Here is a 24779-nt window from a genome sequence, read left to right on the forward strand (position 1 = left end):
TCACAAGCAGTGAGACGGGGTTTTGTGTCACATTAAGGCTTTGTAAAAGAGCCAGAATTCTCATACTTTATTAATGAGAATTTTCTTTTGACAGATGTGTTTTGTATCCCAGTAGCTGCAAGTGGTTTCAGTGCTACAAGTACTTTTATGGGAAACACTTGGGTTACTTACAGCTAAACAGTGATTTTCAAAGAAGAGCTGATATGAAATCCACAATGCATCAGTTAATGAGGAGGTTTTGCTACACAGCCTCCTGCTGTTTGCAAATCCTTTTATTTGAGGGAACACGGGTAGGGCATCAGACTGGGACATGAGAGGCTCACATTTTTCCTAGCTGTGCCACCAGTTTGTTGGATGACCTGGATGACCCTCTTCCATCTTCCTGGGAGACAGTTTTTCCTGCAGCAAAATAAGCATCATGAGACTTCTTTCTTTTAGAAGGTGTGTAGTGAGGAATGTTAAGTGCACTACAACACCTAAGTATTCTTATTGCAATTATAAGATAAACCTTTTCTTTTTAAAGCAGATGTCTGTTGTTGATCCCTTCCTGTGCCTGCCTTTGCCAGGCCACTAACACTGACGGACACCAGCAGCAAACACTTAACAGGACTAATTGCCACTTCATATCATGTGAGGAATCACAATTAATCAAAGGCAAACTTCTTGTTATCTAGGGTACCACTGAGTTTTGACCAGTAAAGGCTTCCTTTACCTAACTGAAAAACACAGTGTATGGGTAGCACAGTTCTCCTATTCCTGCTTCAGAGCTACTTACAAACAAACCCATCATTCCCCCCCCCCCCCCATATTTACTAGTATTTTGTGATCGATCTGCAAGCTGACAGTGTTGGCTGTTACTAAATCTTGTTGCACACTAAGGTGTCAGAAAGTGACTCACTGAACTGAATAGAACAGATATTGAAAAATTGCAAATCAGATTGTTTTCGACCTAATCAAAGATGCAAGAACTCATTTTGCCCAGTAGCCCTTCTGAGGACTGAGATCAACATGGAAATTGGGAAAAAAAAGGTTGCTGACTGTTAAGAATAATGCAGTTGTACTTTTCATTGAACTTTGTAATGAAATGAGGAATGCACTTAATTATACCGTCCCAATGGTAATATCTGAAATAATCAGCTTTCTGTTTGGTTCTCTTCTTATTCCTCCCTGCCACCATCCTTGTGTAATTTCTAATCTTGCTAAAATAATTGTTAAATTACTGTCCAACATTTAATGCATAAATAAGGATATGGAGAGGGCTAGAGCAGTGTAAATATTTGCAGTGCCAGCATAATTAGTCTCATATGTTGCAAAAATATTTCCCTGTGAGTCACATAACTAGTCCTTCCAAGTTTTAAAAACATGGAAAATAAAGCAAAAATTGAAGAAATGTAATATCATTTAGAGGGGAAAAAATGGCTAAGGTATTTTTGTGTTGGTTTTTTTTTTTTCTTTCTGTAAATGAGCAATTATCCCTCAGTAAATCGTAGCACAATGGATTAGACATGCTCGTTGATACCATGTAAAAATCAAGCCCTTGAGATTACTTGTGTTTAAATTGCTTTACAAAGGATGACAAAATATTATGGACTACAAGATTATGTTTCAAAACTGGCTTTCTTCCTTAAAATTGCACAAGAAATCATGACTGTTGGCCATGCAAATCACCTCCATCTATCCAATTTGTTGACTTTTACATGCCAATCAGCATTTCTACACCCTGGAAAGTCAGGGGACGTAAAATCTTCTGGAATTTAAGACTTCACGCTTAAAACAATTTTGACAAATACAAAATCTTATGGATCTATGTCTGCCTAATTTCTATAGCACACTTTGTGTGCTCAACAATATTGTGTGTATAGCATGCATGAAAGCTTCTTATATTCAGGTCAAATAAGAGGAGGATTAACTTGTGGTAGTGAGTTCTCTCTTTCTGGACAGTTCCTCCTCCTTTCTTGGAAAGGGAAGGCAACCTACCTTGGTGGCCTTCCCTCTTGCAGAAAGCAAGCAACTCTTGTTCTACTGAAGAGATAATGGAGCAACTGGTCTTTGCACCTGAGGTCTCTGAAGCAGAAACCTCAGCATCCACTCCTGGGTAAGTAAGGATTGAGAGGTTGATTGATTAGGGACAGGAGGATTGGGGCTCCCACTAGGCTGAAAATGGCCCTGCAAGGGCTATCACATATTACATTTGATATAATAAAAAAGGTTTATTATTAGAAATCCTTAAAAAGTCAGAATACTCATATTTATGAAGCAAAAGAAAATTAAATGTAAAATGTGCTTTTAATTGCATTTTAACGTGCTTGTCCAAATGCAACTCAGAAGTTTTGAGCGGTACGCATTGACATTTCAGGGATACATTCTACAAAAAGTTAGGAAGTTAGATATAGGAACTTGTGGTTTTATGTGAGAAATTATTTGTTAACAGGTTAAACAAAATCATGAATGCTTTGTAAATATCACCACTCTGACTTCAGATCTCCTTTGGTTTTAATATTGTATAACTCACGCTAAATATTTAATTTTTTTTCTGCTCTGAAGCTTGCACATTTGGGATGTGATTCAGATTGATCATTCTGTCTTCAAATCAGGGATATTTTATTTAAAATTCTGTGGAGAATAGGGAGCTGGACAACTGTTTTATCATGGAAAATTCATCTACAATAATTCACTATATGAAAAACACCTGTATTCCCCAGTATATGCAAAATGTAGCAAAGAGAGACAAAGAGAAGGAACATGAAAGTACAAGGATGAAGATAGAATGGAATTGATAAGCAGGGAAAAGGTGCTTTGGGCTTGCAGGGGAAGAGGAAATAAAATGAAGGAAGCCTTTCAAGAGTAGCTGAAGACTTAACCTGTGAAAATTACGTTTACCACAGTGTTTTCCCAGGTTTGGTAGCAGGTGAGCTCTTAGTCATGTTGATCAGCATTGCTTCATTGTCTTCTTGCAGTCCTTCAACTTTTGAATTTCCCTGCTGTCTCTCGTCTGATACTTCAGTAACTTCTTAGGAGCTTGGGTTGTGGAGCTTGGCACGTTGAGCACCAAGTGCAAAGTTCTAACCACGGACCACAACATCAGCCTTTTTTGGTAATGAAATGATGATCGAAGGGAAATGTTAGGCTATAGGGAACTAGCTCCCTATTGAAATAAGAATGATAGCTTCCTCAGCAAAGAGCAAGCATGAACGTTTCTCCAGACTAGGGAATCATATCCTCGTTCTGATACTGCAATAACCTTTTTACCTTGTAAAAAAAACCATACAACTGATCTTTGCTTAAAACAGGGTTGATGCCTTTTGTGTGGCCAGGAGTACATTCAGAGAGAAATGCAGACTTTGACTTTGAAGAGTCATCATGTGAACAAACATCATCCCAGGACTGGAGAGAACTGAGCACCTTCTCACAGCACGTAGGAGGCACTAGAATTCTGATAGGCATGGGAATTACTTTAATATATGAAATATTGCTTAGATTGTTGATAATGTGTGATAGAATGTGAGCAGGTTTCTCTTTCATTTGACTGCTCGGAAGATTGGTGCTTCTCAAATCCATTGAGCTTCCTTTCTTTCATGCTTTGTACACATTGTCAAAGAGCAGAAGGGACTGAGGTAGACTCTGCTTCTTAAAAGTATCTGAGAAATACTTCATGTGTTAAGCATTGCATCACAGGCAGCATGCAGAAATGTAATTCTCTCGATTGCTACCACAAGCAGCCACCTGTTTTTTACATCTGCTGTGCATTAAAATTTTGAAGATGGGAACTTTGGTGACATCAGATACTGTGCTTTTAGTAGAGACATATAAGCCTTGAAGCTCGCCGTTTTTTCCCAAAGTGAGTTCAAGAAATATTCTTGCAACATCCATCAAGACCACTAACAGTCTTAGAAAAGTCATTTCTCCTATACTGAAAGCCTTAAGTATACTGATGCCACATGGTCATCAATACAGGTACTTATCAAATGATATCCATTAAGAATTAAGGAATAGATGGTCCTTAAACTATGCAAATTTTGGCAGTAGTAATTTTTTCAATTAATTCCTCCTTAAGGGAAGATGAATATATGTCATGTCCCTAGTGAAAGAATACTCTTGCTTCCCATATCGGAGATATTGTGAAAATCCTATTATAAGAGATCTGGGGGGGTTTAGCATAATGAAGTACAGAAATATTTTATCTAAACTTGCCAGGTCTGGTAAAGTTTGCAGACAAATGCATTGCAAAGTGAGATGAAAACAGACATAAGTGAAATGTGTCTTTGTTGAATTACTCCATAGAGGAAGATAAACAGTTTTGCTACTGTCAGCATTTTCATAATTTAGGAAAACAAATTGGAAGCTGGATGGGTAGGTTCCAGTGGTAGGGACATCAGGAGTGGGGTGCTGCTTTGTGCCAGCCCAAGCGTGCAGCAGAAAGAGCATTTGCTCTAGGATGTAGATACAGAAATTATCGATACAAAAGTTCAGCTGTAATTTTAATGGAAAGAAGTACTTTTGTTATCACTCAGCACTGTTAGAATTGGAGATTTGGCTCAGAGTGAAATTTATTTTATTGCTTTATAGGAAAAAAAAATGGAATGTTTACATATAACAATATTTGGAAATAAAGGTTTCTTACTCTCACAATTTATGTCCCATTAAGAATGCTAGTCATCAAGTATATTATTGTAAATACGGCCTGAGAGAACTGGCTTCAAACTGGATATATTCCTTCCTTCCTGATCTCATGGGAGTCCTGCTTTGGAGAGAAGAAACAATGGAAAACTGAAATCTGGGGACAGTATTTGCAGTACTAGAATACAGCAACTCCTGCACGGCAGAATTTCAAGGCAATAATCTGAAAATGTTTGGCAAGAAAGAGATAGAAGTACATTTTCAGGAGTAACAAAATTCCACTTAATGCCATAGATTTTAAATTCTCCAGTCACATTCCACTCCGGAAAAATCTGACTTCTTGAATTACCTTATGCAGTGTTGCTTTTAAAGGTTATTTCCACATAAGTTTGTCTTGAAAAAGCAGTTGTCAGATGCTTTCAACTATTACTTGTGTGAAAAAATCACTACACGTTTGTGCGTTCCTGTATAAACCGCCCTGTAAATTTAAGTTTCCACACACATTTCTTACAGCTCTGCTCTATGACCCTACAATGAGTGAAGTTAAAAAAAAAAAAAAAAAAATCCTCAAGTAGTTTATCTTTTCTGAACTTTTTCAAGACTGATTGGGTCATTTCAGGCAAGCTTAATGAGGCGTGGAAGAACACTGTGTATCCTTGTAGAAGTCCTAGATTTCAGAGATTTCTTAGTCCTGCATTTCATCATAATTCCCACTTGAACAGAGATCATACTTCTGAGGCATGAGATGTCTAACTGATAAAACTCCTAAAAAGAATTTCATGCCAGCCCCTGAAGGCCTGGGGTTTTTTTGTTTGGGGGTTTGGGTTTTTGTGTGTGTGTGTGTGTGTGTGGTTTTGGTTTTGGTTGTGTTTGTTTGTTTGTTTTTTTAATCTGCCTTTGTTTTTCTTCTGTGCTGAAGAAAGAAAAGTCAGAAATGGAAAAGTAAATAAAATCAAGTATGGGAATATCGCCACAGTATGGAGGGCCCTAAAGTCAATTCATCACGTGGCTGAAGCCAGTCAAACCGTCTCTTGCATATATGAGAATGAACTAAACCAACGGCTGTAATTATTTCTCTGACATCCAGTGCATTTTGGGAGAACAATTTTACATTTTAATGAAACTTCTTTAAAGGAGAGGATGTGAACATTTTAGAAAATCACCAATAAAGCAAAGACACAACTCTCTCTCTCCACTACTTTCACTGAAGGGGAAAAATAGATGAATATTGCTGATGCCACAGAATATAAACCAACATATACAGCTCAAACAGGACTGTGAAGGAATACATTTTATTCATAGCCGGTGTGGCAGGGATCTGATCTCTACTGTAATGTCAGTATTTTTTTTAAATGGACTCTTCAGAGGATGATTTTCATTTATATGGATACATGGTATTTGTCTATTAATAGATAGAGTATTTCAGCCAAGTCATTTCCTACCATGCAGACATTTATAAGAACAGGACGCTTTATATGTCAAATGTGATGGGTCTTGTGAGGATTTTTGCCTCTACATTACCTTTATCAGTGATCATAAAACTTGCTTTTTCAGCACTATTTTAAAGTCAGATCAAATAATTACTGTACTTACAGGAAGCATTTACATAAGCTCTTTAAAATCTGAAATCTGAACAGTAACACACCACCATAGAAAAAGTCCTAAGATTCACTTGATTTCTTTCAGTAACTTAATGCCATGTGAGAAAGCAGTTTAAAGTGTGAAAAACAGCCATGGCAGCAGTCAGCTCTATTGAAGAAAAAGCCCTTGTGACCTGCCTGGCTCCACTGACCATGTTATTTTTCTTTTTCCCAGGGTTCCCAGACTCTAATCTAAACTAATTGCTATTGACTTCCACTTCTTTCCACTTCTCCCACCTGCGATGTTTCTGCAGAGCTGCCTTCTGCCTGCTCTGGCCAGTCCATCCCGCAGACGGACGCGTTCCCCTCGGATGAGGTGGAGGCTGTCCAAACTGCACAGCTTCCCATAGCCAGCGGCCCGCGCTTCTGGGCTGTTCACCACTCTGGTTCGCTTTCAGAGCCTTTTCCAGAGTCGTCTTTCATCCTTTAACCAAATCTCAAAGGCCGTTCTCTACTCCTTCCTCCAGGATTCACCAGTGTCCTTCCCCTGCACGCCCAGGAGCCACAACCTGTAAAGTAGCTTGTAAAGCATCATCAGTGAACAAACTTCAGGAGATGACTTTTTTAACATTTTTATTTAATATTTGGATTCCAGCAGTTGTGTAGAATTACGCTTACTGTCACAAATCCAGATATTTTTTTCTGTTGCCAATATACAGATTGCGTAGATCATAATTTTGTTCTGCCAGACTGTTGCATGATTTTCTGATTCTTACAGACTGGTTCCTAGGTGATCATTCTTTGCTTTATTTAAACTGGAAAAGTGACAAATCCCAAATCAAGGTGACCAGAAACTCTGGTGCACTTACACATTGTGTTCTAAAACCTGCATCTTTTCTTCCTGCCTGTGATTAATTTATAATTACTCCAGAGGAAAAAGAAATCATGGCACAGCTAGAGAGAAGTCACAGGTCATCACTGTGCCGAGTAAGAAGGAAAGCAAGCTTTGTGCATCATATTTCCAGAATTTTCCTGGAACATCTACTTTCTGCTTCTGTTTACCTGCAAGGCTTTGGTCCTCCACCTAATATATGTCAGTATATCAAAAAGATCAGAGCATTTTCCAGGATGCTTTTCAAAAAAGAGCGGTTCACCAAAGAATGCCAATCCCATATCAATACATTGTGTAACACTCTTAAAAGTTATTTTATTAGAAGAAAATGAGCAATTACAAAGCTGCTACTGAGACTGAATACATAAAGCCTTACCAGAAAGTACTACCTAAAGCCGCTGGTACCTCTCAGAGGAACTGGTGGGAATACATCCATAACCCATAAAAGCAGTGGTCATCCATAGTACCAACTGATAGCCAAGTACCTGCCATGAGGACTGGAGGCCCATCAAACGCGGTCAACAAAATCTTACTTTAATGTTGCTGACTGCTTGCTAATGCCATTTATGTTTAAACAGGGACTTTATCTTTCACAGGCCATCTTAGCCTTTTTTTTGATTCTTTATACTGTATTATCTTACCAAGCTTTGAGGATCCTCAGCTTCCCTTGAGCTTATAAGAGGCTCAGAGGCTCAAAGCTCCACAGGATCACTTAGTCATAAACGAGGCCAGACCACAGAATTCACATCCCATTTTGTTGAGGAGAGACACTGGTAAAGGAATCATCATGGTCCAAGTGGTTGATATGCTAGGCTGTTTGTTTCCTTGCCACATGCAGATTGCACTGCCACATATTGAATTAGACACAGTTATTTTGCTCCATATCGAGATTTTCCATGGATGTCTTCCATCTAAGCCCTTGAAGCAGGGCCATACTTTGACATCAACTGCCAAACTTCACCGGGCATTGGAATCAGACAAGTCCTAACATATAATTTTGAAAAAATGTGAAAGCCATTTAATGAAAATGTTATACATCATGAAATAAGAATAACTGAAGGTTTATGCTCTCATAAGAATAATTTGTGGGCTGTATCCAACCTAAATATTGGTGCGTAGAATATATTACATGGAACAATTAATAACACTTTACTGGATATACATGGTTACCGTGGTTTCTGGACATTTGAATTTCTGAATTTAGTTTTTTAAAAAAATGCACAACCCAAAACCTTAATACCATGGATTAAAATTTTTTCCACCCATTTAATGTGCTGAATACACAAGGACACTTTTATTTCTCAATATACACTTTATCAAATTCAATAAATTACTACGTTCACATTTTCATTAGCGGTAGTTATGGAGTTGCAGATGGCTCTTAAAATCAGTCTTTATTTCATTTTCCATGATTTTTTCATGAAGCATGTCTTCTTAGAGATTTCTTCTTCCTTAAACATTTATGTCATGGAACGTTGGGTTGTCAGGAACACTGATTGATTTATTAGTCTTGAGTATACTGTATTGTTTCACATAGATTTCAAATCCAAAACTCACATCACTGTTACTCTTATCCTATATCTTAGAGTAAAATGCACTGATGCTGACAAATTTCTTATTAGCTTAAAAAAAAGTAAAAATATTACTCTATGTACATACATAATAAAATAGTAAACAAATGCTTTCTCAGGTTGCTAGGACATTTCCAAAGCTCTGAAATACTCTGAGCTTCTCTCCTTTTGCCATTCACTGGCTCTTTTAGTGGCATGGATATCTATTGCACAGTGCCTGGCATGCCAGGCATAAAACTCCCATGCTTACCTAGAGCAGATATACGTGCACAAGAGCCAGTGTCTGAACTTTAGCAATAGTGACTACTAAAAAAGCTCAGGGTTATGTTAGGGGAAATTTTTATTTCCCTTCTTAGGAAAAAACGTGATTTTTCAAGTCCAAATCAATGAAATGGGCATTGGATGTGGATATCTGGGGTTAGTACTCTCATTCCCTCTTTTTGTCTGTGAGTGATTACACCCATATTTCAGATCTATATCTGTTTATCTGATGAATTTCTCAGGAGATTTTTCACATTGTCAGTGTACAGGATATTACAGGATTGATGGGTACACTGTTATTCCTTTGCCTTACTATTTTCACATAGAGCCTCTAGGCTGCAATTTAACTCAGAAGTTCCATGAGTTCTGAGCACAGGAGACGCTATACAAATGCAGAGTAACAGAGAAACCCTGTCTCAAGACCTCATAAACTGAACAGACAAGAGAAAAGCAGAAGGAAAAAAAAGTACTTCCTTATCTTGTACTGGGTGGGAAATGAGGCAGAGATGTAGCTTCTGATAAACTCACTCTCTCTGAGTAGTGTTTAATGCATGGGACTGCATCGGTCAGCATTAGTTAAGATGGCATGATTCAGAGATTGGCAAGTTTGTGGTAGAACTCGACTGAGCTCCCTGTCCTACTCATTAGCCCTCTCATTTTATTTATGACTTCTGACTTCTCTGATGCTGTGTTTCAAAGTATTTAACAAACTATTATGACAGTCAAGGTTGATGCAGCAGTAATTTACCTGTTCAAGATTATTCCAGTTAATTATTTCACGGCACCAATACTTGGAAGAGACATTGCCTGGGTAACAGAAGAATCGTCTCTTCTTTTTACAAAAGCTTTAAATCTTTTACGATTTGTTTCATCCCTCATTCAGAGGATTAAGCCACCCCAATATTGTGGTCCAGCATCATTACACTGTATGGTTCCAACTCCTAAATAGTTTTTGAGTTTCCCTTCACAAAAGTCTAACAAAGCCAGACAGAAGAGGAAAACACACATGTCCACATTTAAAAGAGATAGAGGACACACTTTGTTGCTCTTATGCACAGGGTCTCCAGCAACCACAGGCAGTGTGAGTCACATAGAACCACCAGCAATACAGCAGTAGGAAGCTCATCCTGTCCCCTGCTCAACATGCTCTTCTCATGTTGACCACATGCCTGGTCTCGTTCCAGGTCTCCTCAGACACACACTGAGCTGCACACTAAGAACAGACACCAGTGGGGTGAGATTTCTTTAGCCCAAAAGGGCTAAAAGAAGCCTTAACAGAGGCTGCCAGCATCACTCTTACCAGACACAAGAGGAGCATCACTGGTCAGAAGACTATTCTCTTAATAGCTGTCCCTAAATGACATTTCCTGAAATCATACCTGAAACCCAGACAGTAAATTTAACAAAAATTCTCTTCAACAATGGCAGACTGCAAATCTACCCCAGCTGTGAACTCAGTTATAGCAATGTATTTCAGGGCAGTGGGTGAATACTCATCAGCAGAATTATTCAACAGAAGGATACAAAAGGAAACATAAGGGCCAGAGCCTCTCAGTGATTGTGTTAGAGCAGTCATGGATACTTGGGGCTAGGATGAAATCAGAAAGCAATGGAACAAAACTGGCACCATAGAGATTAAGTTTAATTTGTGAATAAAATAACCATTTGTTCTACATTTAATCATCTTTTTGGACCCTTAGGAAAAGAGAAATGCTTAAGGCTAAGGAAAATATTTTTAGAGAAAACCAGCAGACCACTTGAGAAGTTTTTCCTTTGATGACACTTAGTCAAAAGTAAGTGAGACTGCAGGCAGTCATTAGAGCTCTCTTCATAGTTTGCTCCGTTACCTTTGAAAGTTTACATGTCCAGCAAGTTCAGTGCAACTGGATTAGACTACAGATGCTCACTTGGAGGAGAGGTTTTGGATATTTTTTGAGCTTTCGAGCTGAAAGCATTTGGTTTTGCATAAAGCTGATAGGGTTCTAGGTGCCAAATGTTTCAGTCTGAAATTCATATATTGATTTTATTTTTATGTTGATTTTAGCAGAACTCTGAAGTCCCAGAAATAGAATCTCTTCCATCAATACCCTTTGTTTAATCTTTTGCTGAAAATATAACATGACATAGAAAGATCCCTATTAGGATTATAAAGTTAGGCTGTGATTAAATGAATCTTGACTTCAGATACATTCCCTTTGCAAAAAAACCCCACTTGCTTGATGTTAAATAACAAAGTTATCCACACTAACACTCAAAACAAGGGAGGTCACATTGAATTCCACCTGCATTCAGGGATGCCTTGAGATGTTTCCATCCCCTTTCTTTAGTGCAGCTTTAGAAATACCTGAAGTGTTTCATTGCACAGCATGCTTTGCTGAATAAGGCTGTGACTGCTCACGCTTCTTTGTTGGATGGGAGTGCTTCACTGAAAGAGGACCTAATTCTCTGCTGATTCTGAACGCAGATGTCTCGGTTGCCTTTTTGAGAAAAGACAGTGTCATGTCAGGCCAAGTGATGGGGAACATGTCTTCTCAAGGAAACTACCTTCCTGTATGGCTTTCCTGAACACGGAGTCCGTGAAGTGATGTGGCTGTTCTGTATCTGCCTTTACACTGGGTGATCTCAAGCTGCAGGTGCAGAGGGGCAGCCTGTTTCAGATGAGCTGTCTGCCATTTGAGGAGGTTCCTGTTGCTGGGGCAGAGGACGTGGCACGGAGCTATGGGTGTGTAAGGTGTACACACAGCTGTGAGGCTGTACAAGGCAAAGGACAACTGTGCAAGTCTCCTGCTCTGTGCCTGAGTCCTGATAGAGAGAATGGCATCAGTTCTGTCCATAGTTTTCACTGTCAGCCCCCATTCAACGAGGGACACAACTAGGAGAGAACTTAAAGAAGCCTTAAATGCATCGTGTAGAAAAGATAACACTGAAGTGACAGCAACATAATTTGTAAGGCAAATATAAACCTGCCCCATAGCATATATGAACTGGTTACATATTCTGATTTCAAACTGGGTTTTGTATAATAGAATGCAACAGCGCACAGTCTCAGATCGTGGTGGTTCACTGGTGGATGCCGGGAGCTCCTGGAGCTCTAACTTAAGGCCATGGAAATTAAAGAAGTCCCAGAAGCTTTCACAGGATTATTCCAGCAGTAATTATTATATAAAAGAGAAACCTGAAAAAGGGAGACTGTGCACGTCTCTACTGTGGTCCCACTTTTTCTTGTTCAAACTCACAGAAAAATTATTTAAAATCATGAGCCAAAAGCTATGTAAAATCATAGTTCTCATTATTTATTTAATCATTAATTTATTAAAATGTTTTTTATGATCACTCACAACTTCATTCTCCATATGTACTTTGTGAGGACAGTTGGAGCTCGAGCTGCCTGGAATGAAGTCTCTCCCACTGGGTATCATATCTTGGACATTTGCTAGTCCCAGAGGTTTCAGTGGGTTTAACAGTATTACTGTCTATGCAGTTAAACAGCTTTAAGTTTGATATTTATTGTTCGTATAGCAGTCAAAAGTGTATCACTGTATTTACAGACGAATGAGAGGACTAAGTCCCTTGATGTATTTTGCATTCTTGCTTGGCAATGATTTAAATTAACAATAAGATGTAAAAGAGGGCATGCTGTTAACTACCTCAAAAAAAAGCATCTCTGGTTTTAGTTCACATCCATTTGCTGTGCATCAGTCTCTGTGTCGGTGAGCAGCTATGGATGGACCCCAGGAATCACACCTAGTTCATCCAGTACACACCTCTTCTTTGCCTCTGACACCTCACAACATTCCTACTCCTTTCAGGGTTTCCAATGATCCCTATCATTGTTCACAAGCCTCTTCCTCATCTTCTCTTTATCCCTCTGATTTGTCTGGCTGATGCACCCTGATTTTCACCCCACTACCTCATCTTGAAAACCACTCTTAGATTCTTAATTTTTCAACCAATTTGGTGATGCAGCCCTCAGTTCCTCTGTTGTTTCCCTTCTTCTGGTACCTTTGTCCTTACCTTCAACTCCCTTAAAGTATCTATTTCTTTTAACCCTTTCATCTATCCCTTGGTTTTCCAACGTCAAGAAAATGGATGGAAAACTGTCAAGAAGAGCTTCTGGTCCTGTTGTGCAAAAAAAGTTCCAAAGCACCCTTCTTACAAAACCCCAATCCAACAAACAAAGCAAACAACCAAAACCCTCCAAAAACATGAGCAGCAGCAGGTTGTCCAAGGACACAGAGTAAAACCACAGAATTAGCAAAAAATATTTTAAATTAATGAAGCTAGTGGCTGCTCAGGCTCCCACAAAATTGATCTCTGGAGGCGTAGATCATGTTGTCCTCAAACAATAGCAAAGAAAAAGGAACAAAAAAGCCCTCTCCTTCTCCAAACAGTGATTTTTTCAGTGTTAAGAGTAAAGAGAGAGATTTTGGGAGGAGAAGGTTTTGAGAAATAAGTTCTAATATTAAAGTGACCTGAAAATAGTATTGAGCAATGTACCGTGCTTCAAGAGCAGATTTCTTTAGAAGAGAGTTGGAAAAGATGTCAGCTGCAGGTCGTTTCTTGAGTTCCCACTTGCACAAATTCAATAGTGATTAGAAAGAAAAGAAAAGAAAAAAAAAGAGGAACAGCATTATTGCATCTTCTGTGACAAAGTGACACTGCGGCATTACAAAAACGTGGCTGGCATTACAAACTTGCCAACTTTGGCCATCTAGTGGCATCTTTTTCGCTACGAAAAATAACAAAATAAACAGTTACTACCCATCTCTATTTTTAAGATAAACAACCCCCCCCCCCAACAGCGCACGTATGTCAAGTAACGTGCCTGGAGCTACGCGATTCTGGCCGCCTTATCAACGCTGCGGCGTGGGAGAAAGTCATGGATGTTTCGACGTTCTGCAGCCCGGTGTGCCCCAGCGCAAACGCAGGGATGTGTCAGCCTGGGTGGCTTTGCCAAGCACGAGCGACAGCTCGGGGCCAGGTTGGCGGGTGGGTTGCCTTAGGTACGACTTGCTGCCTCGCGGTGCGAGGTAAGTGCTTTATGCTGGTTTGGAGGGACGCAGGAGCAACACAGTGGTCATCCCCGTTGTGTTTTGCTACTGAAGAGGCGACTTTGGAGCAGAGATGACCGCGGTGGAAGAAATTCTCTGGGTCTAGCGGCGGGTTCTGCAGCACCCATGCACCCGGGGATCTGACAGGGAGCCCTTTGCGCCGTGAGGCGTTTCGGGCGCCCCAGTCGCGGACTCCCAACAAGCCCAGGTTTCCCCAGAGCTCTTCGGCCAAGGCAGACGGGGCCCCTGCCATCCCCGCGGCCCCTTTTCCTTCCAGGCTGTGTGATTTAAAGCCCCCGAGGCAGAAAAAAAACCCCGTGGCCCCAGGCCCGGGGTGGGTGTTCAGGGTTTCCCCTGAGGCATCGCGGGCCGGGCTGGACACCACACACCCGAGGTGGAGGGAAGGGAGCAGCCTCCGCGCTGAGGAGCCCGGCCCGGCTCAGGGTTCACCGCCCCGGCCTCGCGTAGCTCCTCCGAGCGGCGGCGGGCGTGGCCGGCCCCGGAACTGCTTTTCCCGAGCCGCGGGGCCCCGGCGGAGCCCGGCGGTACGGACCGGCGGTACAGGCCGCGGAGCGGCGCTTCCTGCGCAGTGAGGCGCTGGGGAGGGCCGGGGCCGCGGCTGGGTGGGTTCAGCCGGTGCTCGGGTCGCGTCGCCCCCGGCTGTCTCCAGCCCGGCCATGCAGCGCTTCACGGTGAACATCAAGCTGCCGGCGCGGACGCTGACGGGAGCCCTCAGCCCGCCGAACAGGGGGGCGGCGGACTGGTGAGGGGCCGGGCCGCGGGGCCTGGGGGGCGGCGGACGGTTTGCTGGGCTCGGGGAGGGTTGAGGGGCGGCTGAGGCGGCCCCCGGGTCTCGTCCTCTGCCCTTCCCTCGGCACGGAGCTGCTGCTGTCCGGCTCTCGAGGAAGAACGGAGCCGTGGCCGTAGATGAGCGTGGGCCAGTCCCTTCTGGCGATGGCATTGGCGTCTCTGGGCAGGGGTCTTGCTGGTGCAGTGAGCTGCAGGGATCTGAGCAGCTTCTTCTGGTGTCTGTTCCCCTGACTTGATGTACAAAGCCAGTACATATGTTGGTTTTTTTGTATGCATTGCTCTGAACGATGAGTTCACCCAGCTGTGCTGTAAAGCACTACTCTAATACTGCTGAATCTTCGGGAGAGAACATAAATGAGCTGAACCGAGTTGTTTTTTTAAAACTGTGGCTTTTAGGTTTGTTGGCTCGCAAAGCACTGAACAGTGCAGTTCTCTGAAGTTTTTAGTTTGAAACTTTGTTTTTCCTCCTTTATCCCCACTTGCTTGGTGTTCACCACAGCTTTATAATCGTCATCAGTGGCCACATCAACCTCTCCTGAAGTTAGAAAAGCCTCAGCAGATTTTCAGTATTACTGTAATAATTATTCACATGCTCCTTTTTTGCCTTAAAAAAAAAAAGAAAGATGCAATTAATTATACAACTGCAAATATATTGCTTACCTGCATGCTTATATAAAATATTTGGGAACGCTCTTCATGAATTCCTATGTGAATTCTTAAATTTACAGAAGAGGAATTTTATAGATAGACACAAAGAGATGATTTGCAGTGGCTTAGGGTTCCAGCAGCAAGTGGTTCAGCAGACAGTGCAGCAGTGGCATTTTATAATGCTTTTGAGTTTTATATTAAATAGTTTTTACTGCTTGATGTTTGTGTTTAGTAGCATGCATTCAACTCACCAAAAAAAAGCCTCATTCTTGATATGAAATGCTTTTTGTTCTTTTTGCTTGTTTGATGATGATATATGCTTTTCTAGGGGCTGGCAAGGTTTGATTGCATATGGATGTCATTCTCTTGTGCTGATAGTTGATGCCAATACTGCTCAGACTTTACAGGTTTTGGAAAGACACAAAGCTAGTGTTGTCAAGGTGAGACATACATGTTTTTAAGGTATATTACTTGATTCTGGTATATATATTATTTTTCTAAAACGCTGTAAATAGTTGACATTATATTGTACATGATTTTCACATAAATTCTGTTGTAAAATACCCATATTTTACGTGACCTCTTTTACAGCTAAATCAAACCATATGTGCTGGAATTTGAGCTGAGGTTGATGTATACCTTTGTAGAATGTATGGAATATACAGAAGGGTTTGGTAGTGTTATAGAGCACAGACAGAAATGTTTCTAAGAAAGCTCTTAGCATGACAGAATTTCAAATGAACATTACAAAATATCGGATGAATCTCTTTGTTGATGCCCTTGCTGATCTTTCCTGTTGTGGGGGTAACCAGTATACCATTCGACTAGAAAGTTACTTTTAAGTTTTTACTTCTGTTCCTATCTATAGAAAAGGAACAACAGCAGACAAACCCAAATATTTATTTTAGCTATAAAAAATGGCTAAAATTTGACCTTAAGTGTAGGGTACCTGTACTTTCCTTTGAAGCTTCTTGACTTGAAATTGCGGAGCATTTGACATTGGGTCAAGTCTGGAACAGGATGTATTTCTTTGATACATCATTTCTTTGACTGTGGAGAATGACTGATTCAGTCAGGGTTTAGCGGAATGTTTGGCTGGCAGATGTAATGTTTGATAGTCCCTAGCCCAAATGCTATATTAGAAGGCACTCAGTAATTTATGAAGAAAACCGGATTTTTAAATAGGAAGATTTTGGCTTTTTTTGTAGTAAAAGGAGAAGTTTGAATGCGCCTTCTGGAAATTGCACGCTATTTTTTCCCCATGTGTAATTTCCTTTAAATAGGCCATCTTCATATAGATACACTAATACTATATCACAAATGGCCACTTTGGTATTTTAAAATTAAAGACAATTATTTTGTCTTTGGGTTTGATAATTTACTGACTTCTGTGACATCATGTTCTGATGATGTCTTTCTGCATACTGAAGAGCTTCAATTTTTTGGTGAATTGTTTTAGAATTTCAGTACATTCAGTAGTTACACAGGTGGTGGTGTTTATGTATCTTTATATAGTATAATATATTTCTGTGCAACAGAGTCCAATTAGGTGCGCTTTTTTATAATAATAAACAAACTGTTCAAATCCTGGGTGAAAATACTGGGTAGGGCAAAACTGTTACAGATCCATACAAGATCTTGGCCAGGAGCCATATAGATAATGATACTGTAGCATTTAAAAATGGTCGTAAGGTTTAGGAATTAGTTTTGCTTGATTAGAGAGAATTTTGAAACTGACTGGCAAAAAGGAAGGTAGAAGGGTTAGGTTTCAAAATACATACTTTATGTCATTTTTTGAGACTTGTGTGCTGTGACATGTTTAAAAATAATGCTAAAATGTCACAAAGGACCGAAAACTGATTTCTTCCAGCACATTTGTATACTTGCCCAAATCTTTCACTGAATTTTGAGGATTGTCAGAGTTGCCCAAACATTGCTGTCAAGCTTAGAGCTTGTGCTGCTGATATGAATAATCTCTCTGGGGACAAATGTGGGGCAATTTACCTGAGTCTCAATAAGGAGAGGTTATTTCTGTTATCTCAGAGCAAAGGTATGTACACAACAGCAACCACGGAGCAAGCGGCACTCCGTTAATCAATACCTTTGCTTTCCTTTTGGCAATTTGTTTGGGTAAGCTTATCCTTAGCCTCAGTTGTCTTCAGGCAACCCTTTAAAATGAACAAATCGATTCCAATGTCTATAATTGTGTAAAAAAAATAGAAAATGTAAGTGGTACAGAGGTAGCAGCTATAATGATGACTCTGCTTTAAAATTTCCACTTAGGTTAGATAATAAGTTGTAGCAAAGTTAGTTTTTGATCTATCTAGTGATAGCATTACAGTGTGCTTCAGTTACATTCGCTAGCTTTGAGAAGTAACATTATTTCAATAGGAAACCAAATGCTGAAATCCAAATAGTTTTTATGTAATTTATAAGATAATTTTTCAAAATCACTATCTGGTGGTTTATTAACAGAAATAGACTGTAAGAAAATGGCAAATTTATGAGGAGGAAAAATGAAGAGAAGTTCTGTTCTGCTTTAAGAAGTAGACATTTGTCCTGGTTTCAGCTGGGATAGAGTTAATTTTCTTTCTAGTAGCTGGTATAGTGTTATGTTTTGGATTTATTATGAGAAGAATGTTGATAACACCCTGATGTTTTCACTTGTTGCTAAGTAGTGTTTAGACTAAGGCAAGGATTTTTCAGCTTCTGATGCCCAGCCAGCAGGAAGGCTGGAGGGGCACAAGAAGTTGGGAGGGGACATAGCCAGGGCAGCTGACCCAAACTGGCCAAAGGGGTATTCTATACCATGTGACATCATGCCCAGTATATAAACTGGGGGGAGTTGGCCTGGGGGGAATCGGTGCTCAGGAACTAACTGGGTATAGGTCAGTGAGTGGTGAGCAATTGCATTGTGTATCACTTGTTTTGACTATTCCAGTTCTTTTGTTATTATTGTAATTTCATTATTATTATTATCATAATTTTTATTATTTTCTTCCTTTCTGTCCTGTTACACTCTCTTTATCTTGACCCATGAGTTCTACTGTTTTTTTTTCACAGATTCTCTCCCCCATCCCACTGGGTGGGGGGAGTGAGTGAGCAGCTGCATGGTACTTAGTTGCTGGCTGGGGTTAAAGCATGACAGTCCTTTTTGGCACCCAACGTGGGGCACAAAGGGTTGAGATAACAGATCTGACCAGAGCGTGTTAAAACAAATTTGTTACAAGCATTCATTATGTTAGTTTAATAGTCACTGGCTGGTCACAATGTTGATTTATTGGCTCTTAGAGTTGTGGCGCTCATTTTTAGAGTTATGTATCACCTCACTTGCTGTATATAGTCCCTGTGCTGCTGCTTATCATCTGTGGGAGGTGGATTAAGGTTTTTGCTTTGATGTACAGTGTAACACTGTTATGGTATGATATGGTATGATAAAATTATCGGTCGTGGGACTAATCCAGTATTTGTACTCAGCATTGTTGTCTAATGTATACTTCGGGAGCCATCTGTGGGAAACTATTAATAATTACACCCTTTTCCTTTTCTCCTCAGAGCGCCAATCTTTGGGTGAAACACCTTTCTTCCCCTTCCCCTTCTCCTCCAGGCTAATTACAATAGCGTCTGAGAATTTTGAAAATTTTGAGTATCCTTGGGATGTTGAAGCTGGCATGATCCTATTGCTAGGAACTAGCATGCTCCTGAATGTGGTTCAGGTCTTGTTTAGGATTAAACAACTATTTAAGAATATCACCCAGAGATCTTCCCCAAGGCAGGGTGTGTGGGATAGTATGGGCAAATACCTAGGGTGGTGGGCACCTCCGGCATTTTGGAACTTCACCCTTGTACAAGTGCAGAATCCTGAAAAACTAGTGGAACCTTTGGAAAAAGTATGATGTCACCCTGACAATTCTAGGGAGACACAAATCACTGCAATGTGCTGGGGCCTGGCCCATGCCTACGGAGCCTTGTTCAGCGCTGTTCAGTACCCTCAAGGGGAATAGAAGGTCTCTGGATCTGACAACAAAATGACAGACACTGCGGCCACTCCAGCCCCAGCGACAGGCACTACAGCTGAACCAGAGAACCAACCCCTACCAGTATCAGTTGCTCCCATATAGAAGAAGAAATATACAAAAAAATCAGTTCACTTAGTGAGGGATGAAGATGAACCAGAGTCATCATGAGAACAGGAGAAAGAGGAAGAACCAGAGGTAATCTCCTAATCCCTATCCCTGAGTGAGTTGTGGGATATGTGAAAACGTTTCAGCCATCGTCCAGGTGAGCAGATTATCACCTGGCTGCTCCAATGCTGGGACAATGGGGCTAGTAGCCTGGAATTAGAGGCTAGGGAAGCCAAGCAGCTGGGATCGCTTTCTAGGGAAAGTAGCATTGACAAGGCAATTGGAAAAGGGACACAAGCCCTCATCTAGCCTCTGGAGGTGACTCCTGGCAAGCGTGAAGTAAAGGTACCCCTTCAAGGAAGATGTTCCATGTCAACCAGGCAAGTGGACCACTATGGAAAGAGGTATCCGGTACCTGAGGGAATTAGCCATGCTAGACACGATTTATTATGACCTGGACAACGCACAATTACCCAGAGGTCCAGACGAAGTCCAATGCACATGACGCATGTGGTGGAAGTTTGTACAGAGCGCAACATCGTTGTATGCCAACCCATTGGCAGTACTGACCTGGAAAGATGAAGAGGCACCAACGGTGGATGAAATGGCTTGCCCACTCCGGCAGTATAAAGAAAACCTCTTTTCCTCCCTACGAGCCTGCATCTTGGCTGTGGAGAAGCTGTCCTGGGTTTTCTAGCAATTCAAAGAGGATATGTCCTACTCCTCACCTGTACGGACCAGTATCTCAGCTATTAGGAGTGAGTGCTCCTCTGCCCAGGAGAGAGAATATAGAAAGTACACACCATGAGGTGCCCTGTGGTTTTGTGTGACCACAGAGAGGACGTGAGGAAGTGGGATGGAAAACCTACCTCAGTCCTAGATGCACGGGTACGTGAGTTGTGAGGAAAAAAAAACCACAAAAGGGGATTCTTTCAGGAAAAATGCCACTCCAGTGTCCAAACAGAGTAGAAGGGCTGATCTTATTTCTGATCCTGACACAGCCAGGACAGCTGACCTAAACTGGCCAAAGGGATATTCCATACTGTGTGACATCATGCCCAGTATCTAAACTGGGGGGAGTTGGCCTGGGGGAAATCACTGCCTGGGAACTAACTGGGCATTGTTCAGCAAGTGGTGAGCATTGCATTGTGCATCACTTGTTTTGTATGTTCCAATTCTTTTATTATTATTACTGTCATTTTATTATTATTATTATCATTATTTTCTTCCTTTCTGTCCTGTTAAAACTGTCTTTATCTCAACCCATGAGTTTTACTTTTTTTTTTTCCAGTTCTCTCCCCCATCCCACTGGGTGGGGAGAGTGAGTGAGTGGCTGCTTGGTGCTTAGTTGCTGGCTGGGGTTAAACCACGACTACATTATGAGGCCATGATCATTGCAGATACCTTTATGTGCATTTGTAAGAAATTTTCTTCAATTCCTAACTGACTTTTTTTTTGTTTGTAAATGCTAAGAGCATAGATAAGCTGGAAGGGACCTGTAAGAAGTCTGCTGTGTAGAGGTTCACACCAGCAAACTCAGTCTACAGGGAATCTTCCCCAAAATCCATGCATCAGATTTGAAAAATTTCAAAACACACCACTATCTACATAAGAAAGCAAAGAGAAAAGCTATTGTTTCATAATCCTTCTACAGTCTGTTTAACTACTTTTCTTTAAATACTTCCTGGCCCTTGGCTGTCGTAACAGTGTCTGGAATAGGTAATGGTTTTAGTGAAAATGGATCCATGTTAGTTGTCCGTATGTCCAGATGGTGTTTGTGGGATACCGATAACTTTGTATGGAGTGGATTATATCTGATTATTTTTTTTTGTACCTTTACAAAGAGTACGTGAAAGAGTATTTTTACAAAAGAAAATGTAATTACAGGAGCAATTTTTTGATTGAGGAGTGAAATTTCATTTGTGCCTGTTCTGATATGCTAATAAACAGTGCTAATAAAGTTCTTTTAATCAGGTGAGATAGACTGTGAAAATTAAAAACTACTTCAACTCTGTTTCCTGTTTCTGACCAACTCTCCTATATTTTGAAGTCAGGGTGGAGAGGCAGGGACCAGTACAGTAAGAAAATAATTTCTTTTAGCAGAGAGATCAGGTCATGTGTGGGGACTTTGCTGGAGCAGTGCAACTACAGTGCGTAAAGAGGGCTTAGGGTCTTAGAAAGCCACATGAGCTCTGGTTGAGACTGACTGTGTTAAAGGTCTCCTTTTTGTTGTTCATAGCTTGGTGACAGGTCCTCCCTTGGGAAATGATGCTTTCCAGACTTGGAATTTGCTTCAAAGTAATACATATTTCACTGAAGAAGAAACAGCTTTGCAGTTTTCTGTAATTACTTTTTTTTAATAGCTACATAGCTACATGCAGGTATCCTCATGGGTAATTTTTTTTGAACAGCAGGGAAGCAGGAGTTGCAACACTGAAATTTGAAGGTAGAGGAGAGTCTCTCAAGAATTCTTTGTTATTCTGGTAGAAACACACTTTGGGTTTATAGCTAGAACTCTTTGAAGATTGCTTGGTGTACATGTTTAATGTTTGTTTAATTTATTCAGCTAGGCTTTTGAGATGCATCCTGGTCACACCTCTGAGAGGGGTAGCACAAAGGTGGCTACAGTCCTCTGAATGCTGTTATAAATCTAATTCATGTTGCAAAGTTAGTGGTGCTATTCTATTTCTGTTTTTTTTAATGTCTTGCTTTCAATATCTGCAAGAAGTGTTGTGTTTGGCCTCACCCTTTCTCTGTCAGGTACTCTGACAGAACACAGCTAGCTAGCTACAACATCATTTTTGTAGCAGGTAAATTCCCTTTAGCTTAGCATTGAGTTTTCTCTATTCTGTTAGTATCTTCAGTCTGTTTTAGGGGCAGAAGTTTGCCTTTAAAGCAGATAGCAAAACAAGTCCATATTGAATAGATAAGGAAGGAGTCAGTGTTATCTCTTTATAATTTCTGGAGAATTGTGGATAGAATGTTTCAAATTTCAAGACGTGTAGTTTTCATAAGTATCACCAACTTGCAAGCCTATGCAGCTTGAAATCCCAAACCAGAAAGTGGTATGTGGAAATCAGTGGTGGCAACATGCTGAAAAGGATGAAAAAGATTGCAAATGTCAGTAACAGCTCAACAAGAGGCAACGCATAGATGAAAGACTAACCTTCCGTCCTCCCCAACACCATAATATACTTGTATTTGACAGATTAGGAAAATGACATGTTTTAGGATGTATATAAAAGTTGGGTGGTAAATTTTTAACTTTTGTTTGTTTGGAAATCAGTGGGTATAGGTTTGCGGAAGCCCACAGAACCTTAAACATTGCCATTCAGATTCTTCTAAATATTTGAGTAAACTTTTTACATATATATATATATAGTATATATTTATGGATTATTGTAGTTACCTTCAGGATCAAGGACTGTTGATTCATGTAATTTGAAAATATCAACCATGCAGTCGCGCAGCACAATTGCAACATACCTTAAATTTGCACAGCGGATGGTAGCTTAAAGGTATGCCTACACAGATGCTATTAATGTTAACTATTACTATGCTTTTTTGTTATTTGTTTATCCACCTGAAAATATGAAGTATGGTGTCTTTGTTATGTATGTTTGCCTCCTTTGACCAATTATCATCTGTATCTTCAGGTTAAATGGGCTAAAGAAAATTACCATCACAATATTGGCTCTCCATATTCTTTACGTTTAGCTTCTGCTGATGTTACTGGAAAAATAATTGTATGGGATGTGGCAACAGGAACAGCTCGTTGTGAAATACAAGAACATGCAAAACCAATTCAAGGTAATGATAGTGCATGATGTTTGCATGGAAGTTACTTTATGGAGCATTGTGTACAAATCCATCACATAGGTTTTGTAAACTATGCTCAGTTCTGCCATTGAATTTTACTGTTGGGATTACTAGCCTTCTGTATGTTTGTTTACTCATTTTATGTGTAAATGTAAGATTTACTATCTTCCAGAGGGATGCTGTGAGATTTAATTCATTATGGTAATATTCTCCAAGATCTTCTGACAAAAAAGTTAGAATCTATTTTTATTAATGTTATTGATTGAAATAATAATATTTACAGTGTCAAGTGCATCTTCCTGCTTTTGAATTGGGGATGTAATGCAGTTTGCATTGCACCTAAATGTTAATGCCATCCGTAGTGGTGTAGTACTTTAACAGTTATGACATTGCTGTAAGTTAAGAGATTTGATTATGTACATATACTTTGATAATTATTTAGGTAGTTCATTATATAGCTAATTCTGATCAAATATACTAGCAAGATAACATACATTTGCAATATACCTAAAGGGAAGGTTTTTTTGAAAATCTGTGCAGTTGTCTGATTCACAGCAGCAGGGAGGCTTTTCTATGCGTAGCAATATTAAGATGTGAAAAGTGAAATAGAGAAAGAACAAAATACTGTGTAAATTTTAGTGTAGAAGACAGTTGTAAATAAGGTAGGTTTCACATAGAGTTGGTAGTATGAAGTCTTGAAACTGAGTATGACACATGAATTAGGTTTCAAGTGTAATTAAGTAGACATAAATGGTAAGAGTTAACACAGTCAAGAGAAAGAGGAAATTTTGAGATGGTATAAATAACTGGTGCTGGCTTTTATTTGAGAAAGTTAGTGGTGGTATTTGCTGCTTTTGATTCTGTTCTGTGAGTGGTAGCCCATGCAGCTGGGAAGGTCTTAAAAATACCCAGTAAACTCTACCTGAACAGTTCTGGGCAGCTGGATATTTGAAGACTCTTTATCCCATTACCAGAGAAAAAAAATCATGATCTCATTCAGGAATTTCACAAGTCTCTGGGGGAAGTAAAAAAACAAAAGCAAAACTCAACCAACCAACCAACCAAAATCCCACGAAAAAAACCCAAACAAACAAAGCAAGCCTGGAGAAAGGAGCTATGCATTTATGGTGATGTAAGCTATAGAAGTTTTATGTTTGCTTGTGCTAGGGGGAGAAATGTCTAGAAGCCTGGCACAGAGGTCAGTACTATCTTAATTGGCCTGATGAAGGAGAGAGAATGGAAAATGTAGCCACTGGCCAGGTATAACACAATTAAGAGATATTGGAAAGGAATAATTAAGGGTCTTTATCCTTGCTTCTTTTTGTGCTCATCTATTAGTAAGGTGTCATCCATCAAATGCTCCCTTTCATTAGTTAGCATCTTGTACTTTGTCAATGAAAAAGTTA

General features: G+C 40.2%; 1 protein-coding gene across 7 annotated transcripts in view; it reads left to right on the top strand.

The window, feature by feature from the left end:
• The first annotated feature begins 14370 nt into the window (after positions 1 to 14370).
• WDR11 (WD repeat domain 11) overlaps positions 14371 to 24779 on the top strand; it is a 50170-nt gene continuing 39761 nt past the window's right edge. For 3 of the 7 annotated variants that reach the window (XM_075026519.1, XM_075026520.1, XM_075026521.1), the window contains exons 1-3: positions 14379 to 14735; positions 15759 to 15870; positions 23211 to 23364. In XM_075026519.1, coding sequence (XP_074882620.1) covers positions 14650 to 14735; positions 15759 to 15870; positions 23211 to 23364 — 352 coding nt within the window. In that variant the 5' untranslated portion in view covers positions 14379 to 14649. Of the gene's footprint in view, positions 14736 to 15758; positions 15871 to 20904; positions 20973 to 23210; positions 23365 to 24779 lie in introns of those variants that run through there. The other 4 variants (XR_012650180.1, XM_075026524.1, XM_075026518.1 and 1 more) reach the window with 3 other exon arrangements.

Source organism: Buteo buteo, chromosome 4 (assembly GCF_964188355.1).
Source record: "Buteo buteo chromosome 4, bButBut1.hap1.1, whole genome shotgun sequence".
Taxonomy (NCBI): domain Eukaryota; kingdom Metazoa; phylum Chordata; class Aves; order Accipitriformes; family Accipitridae; genus Buteo; species Buteo buteo.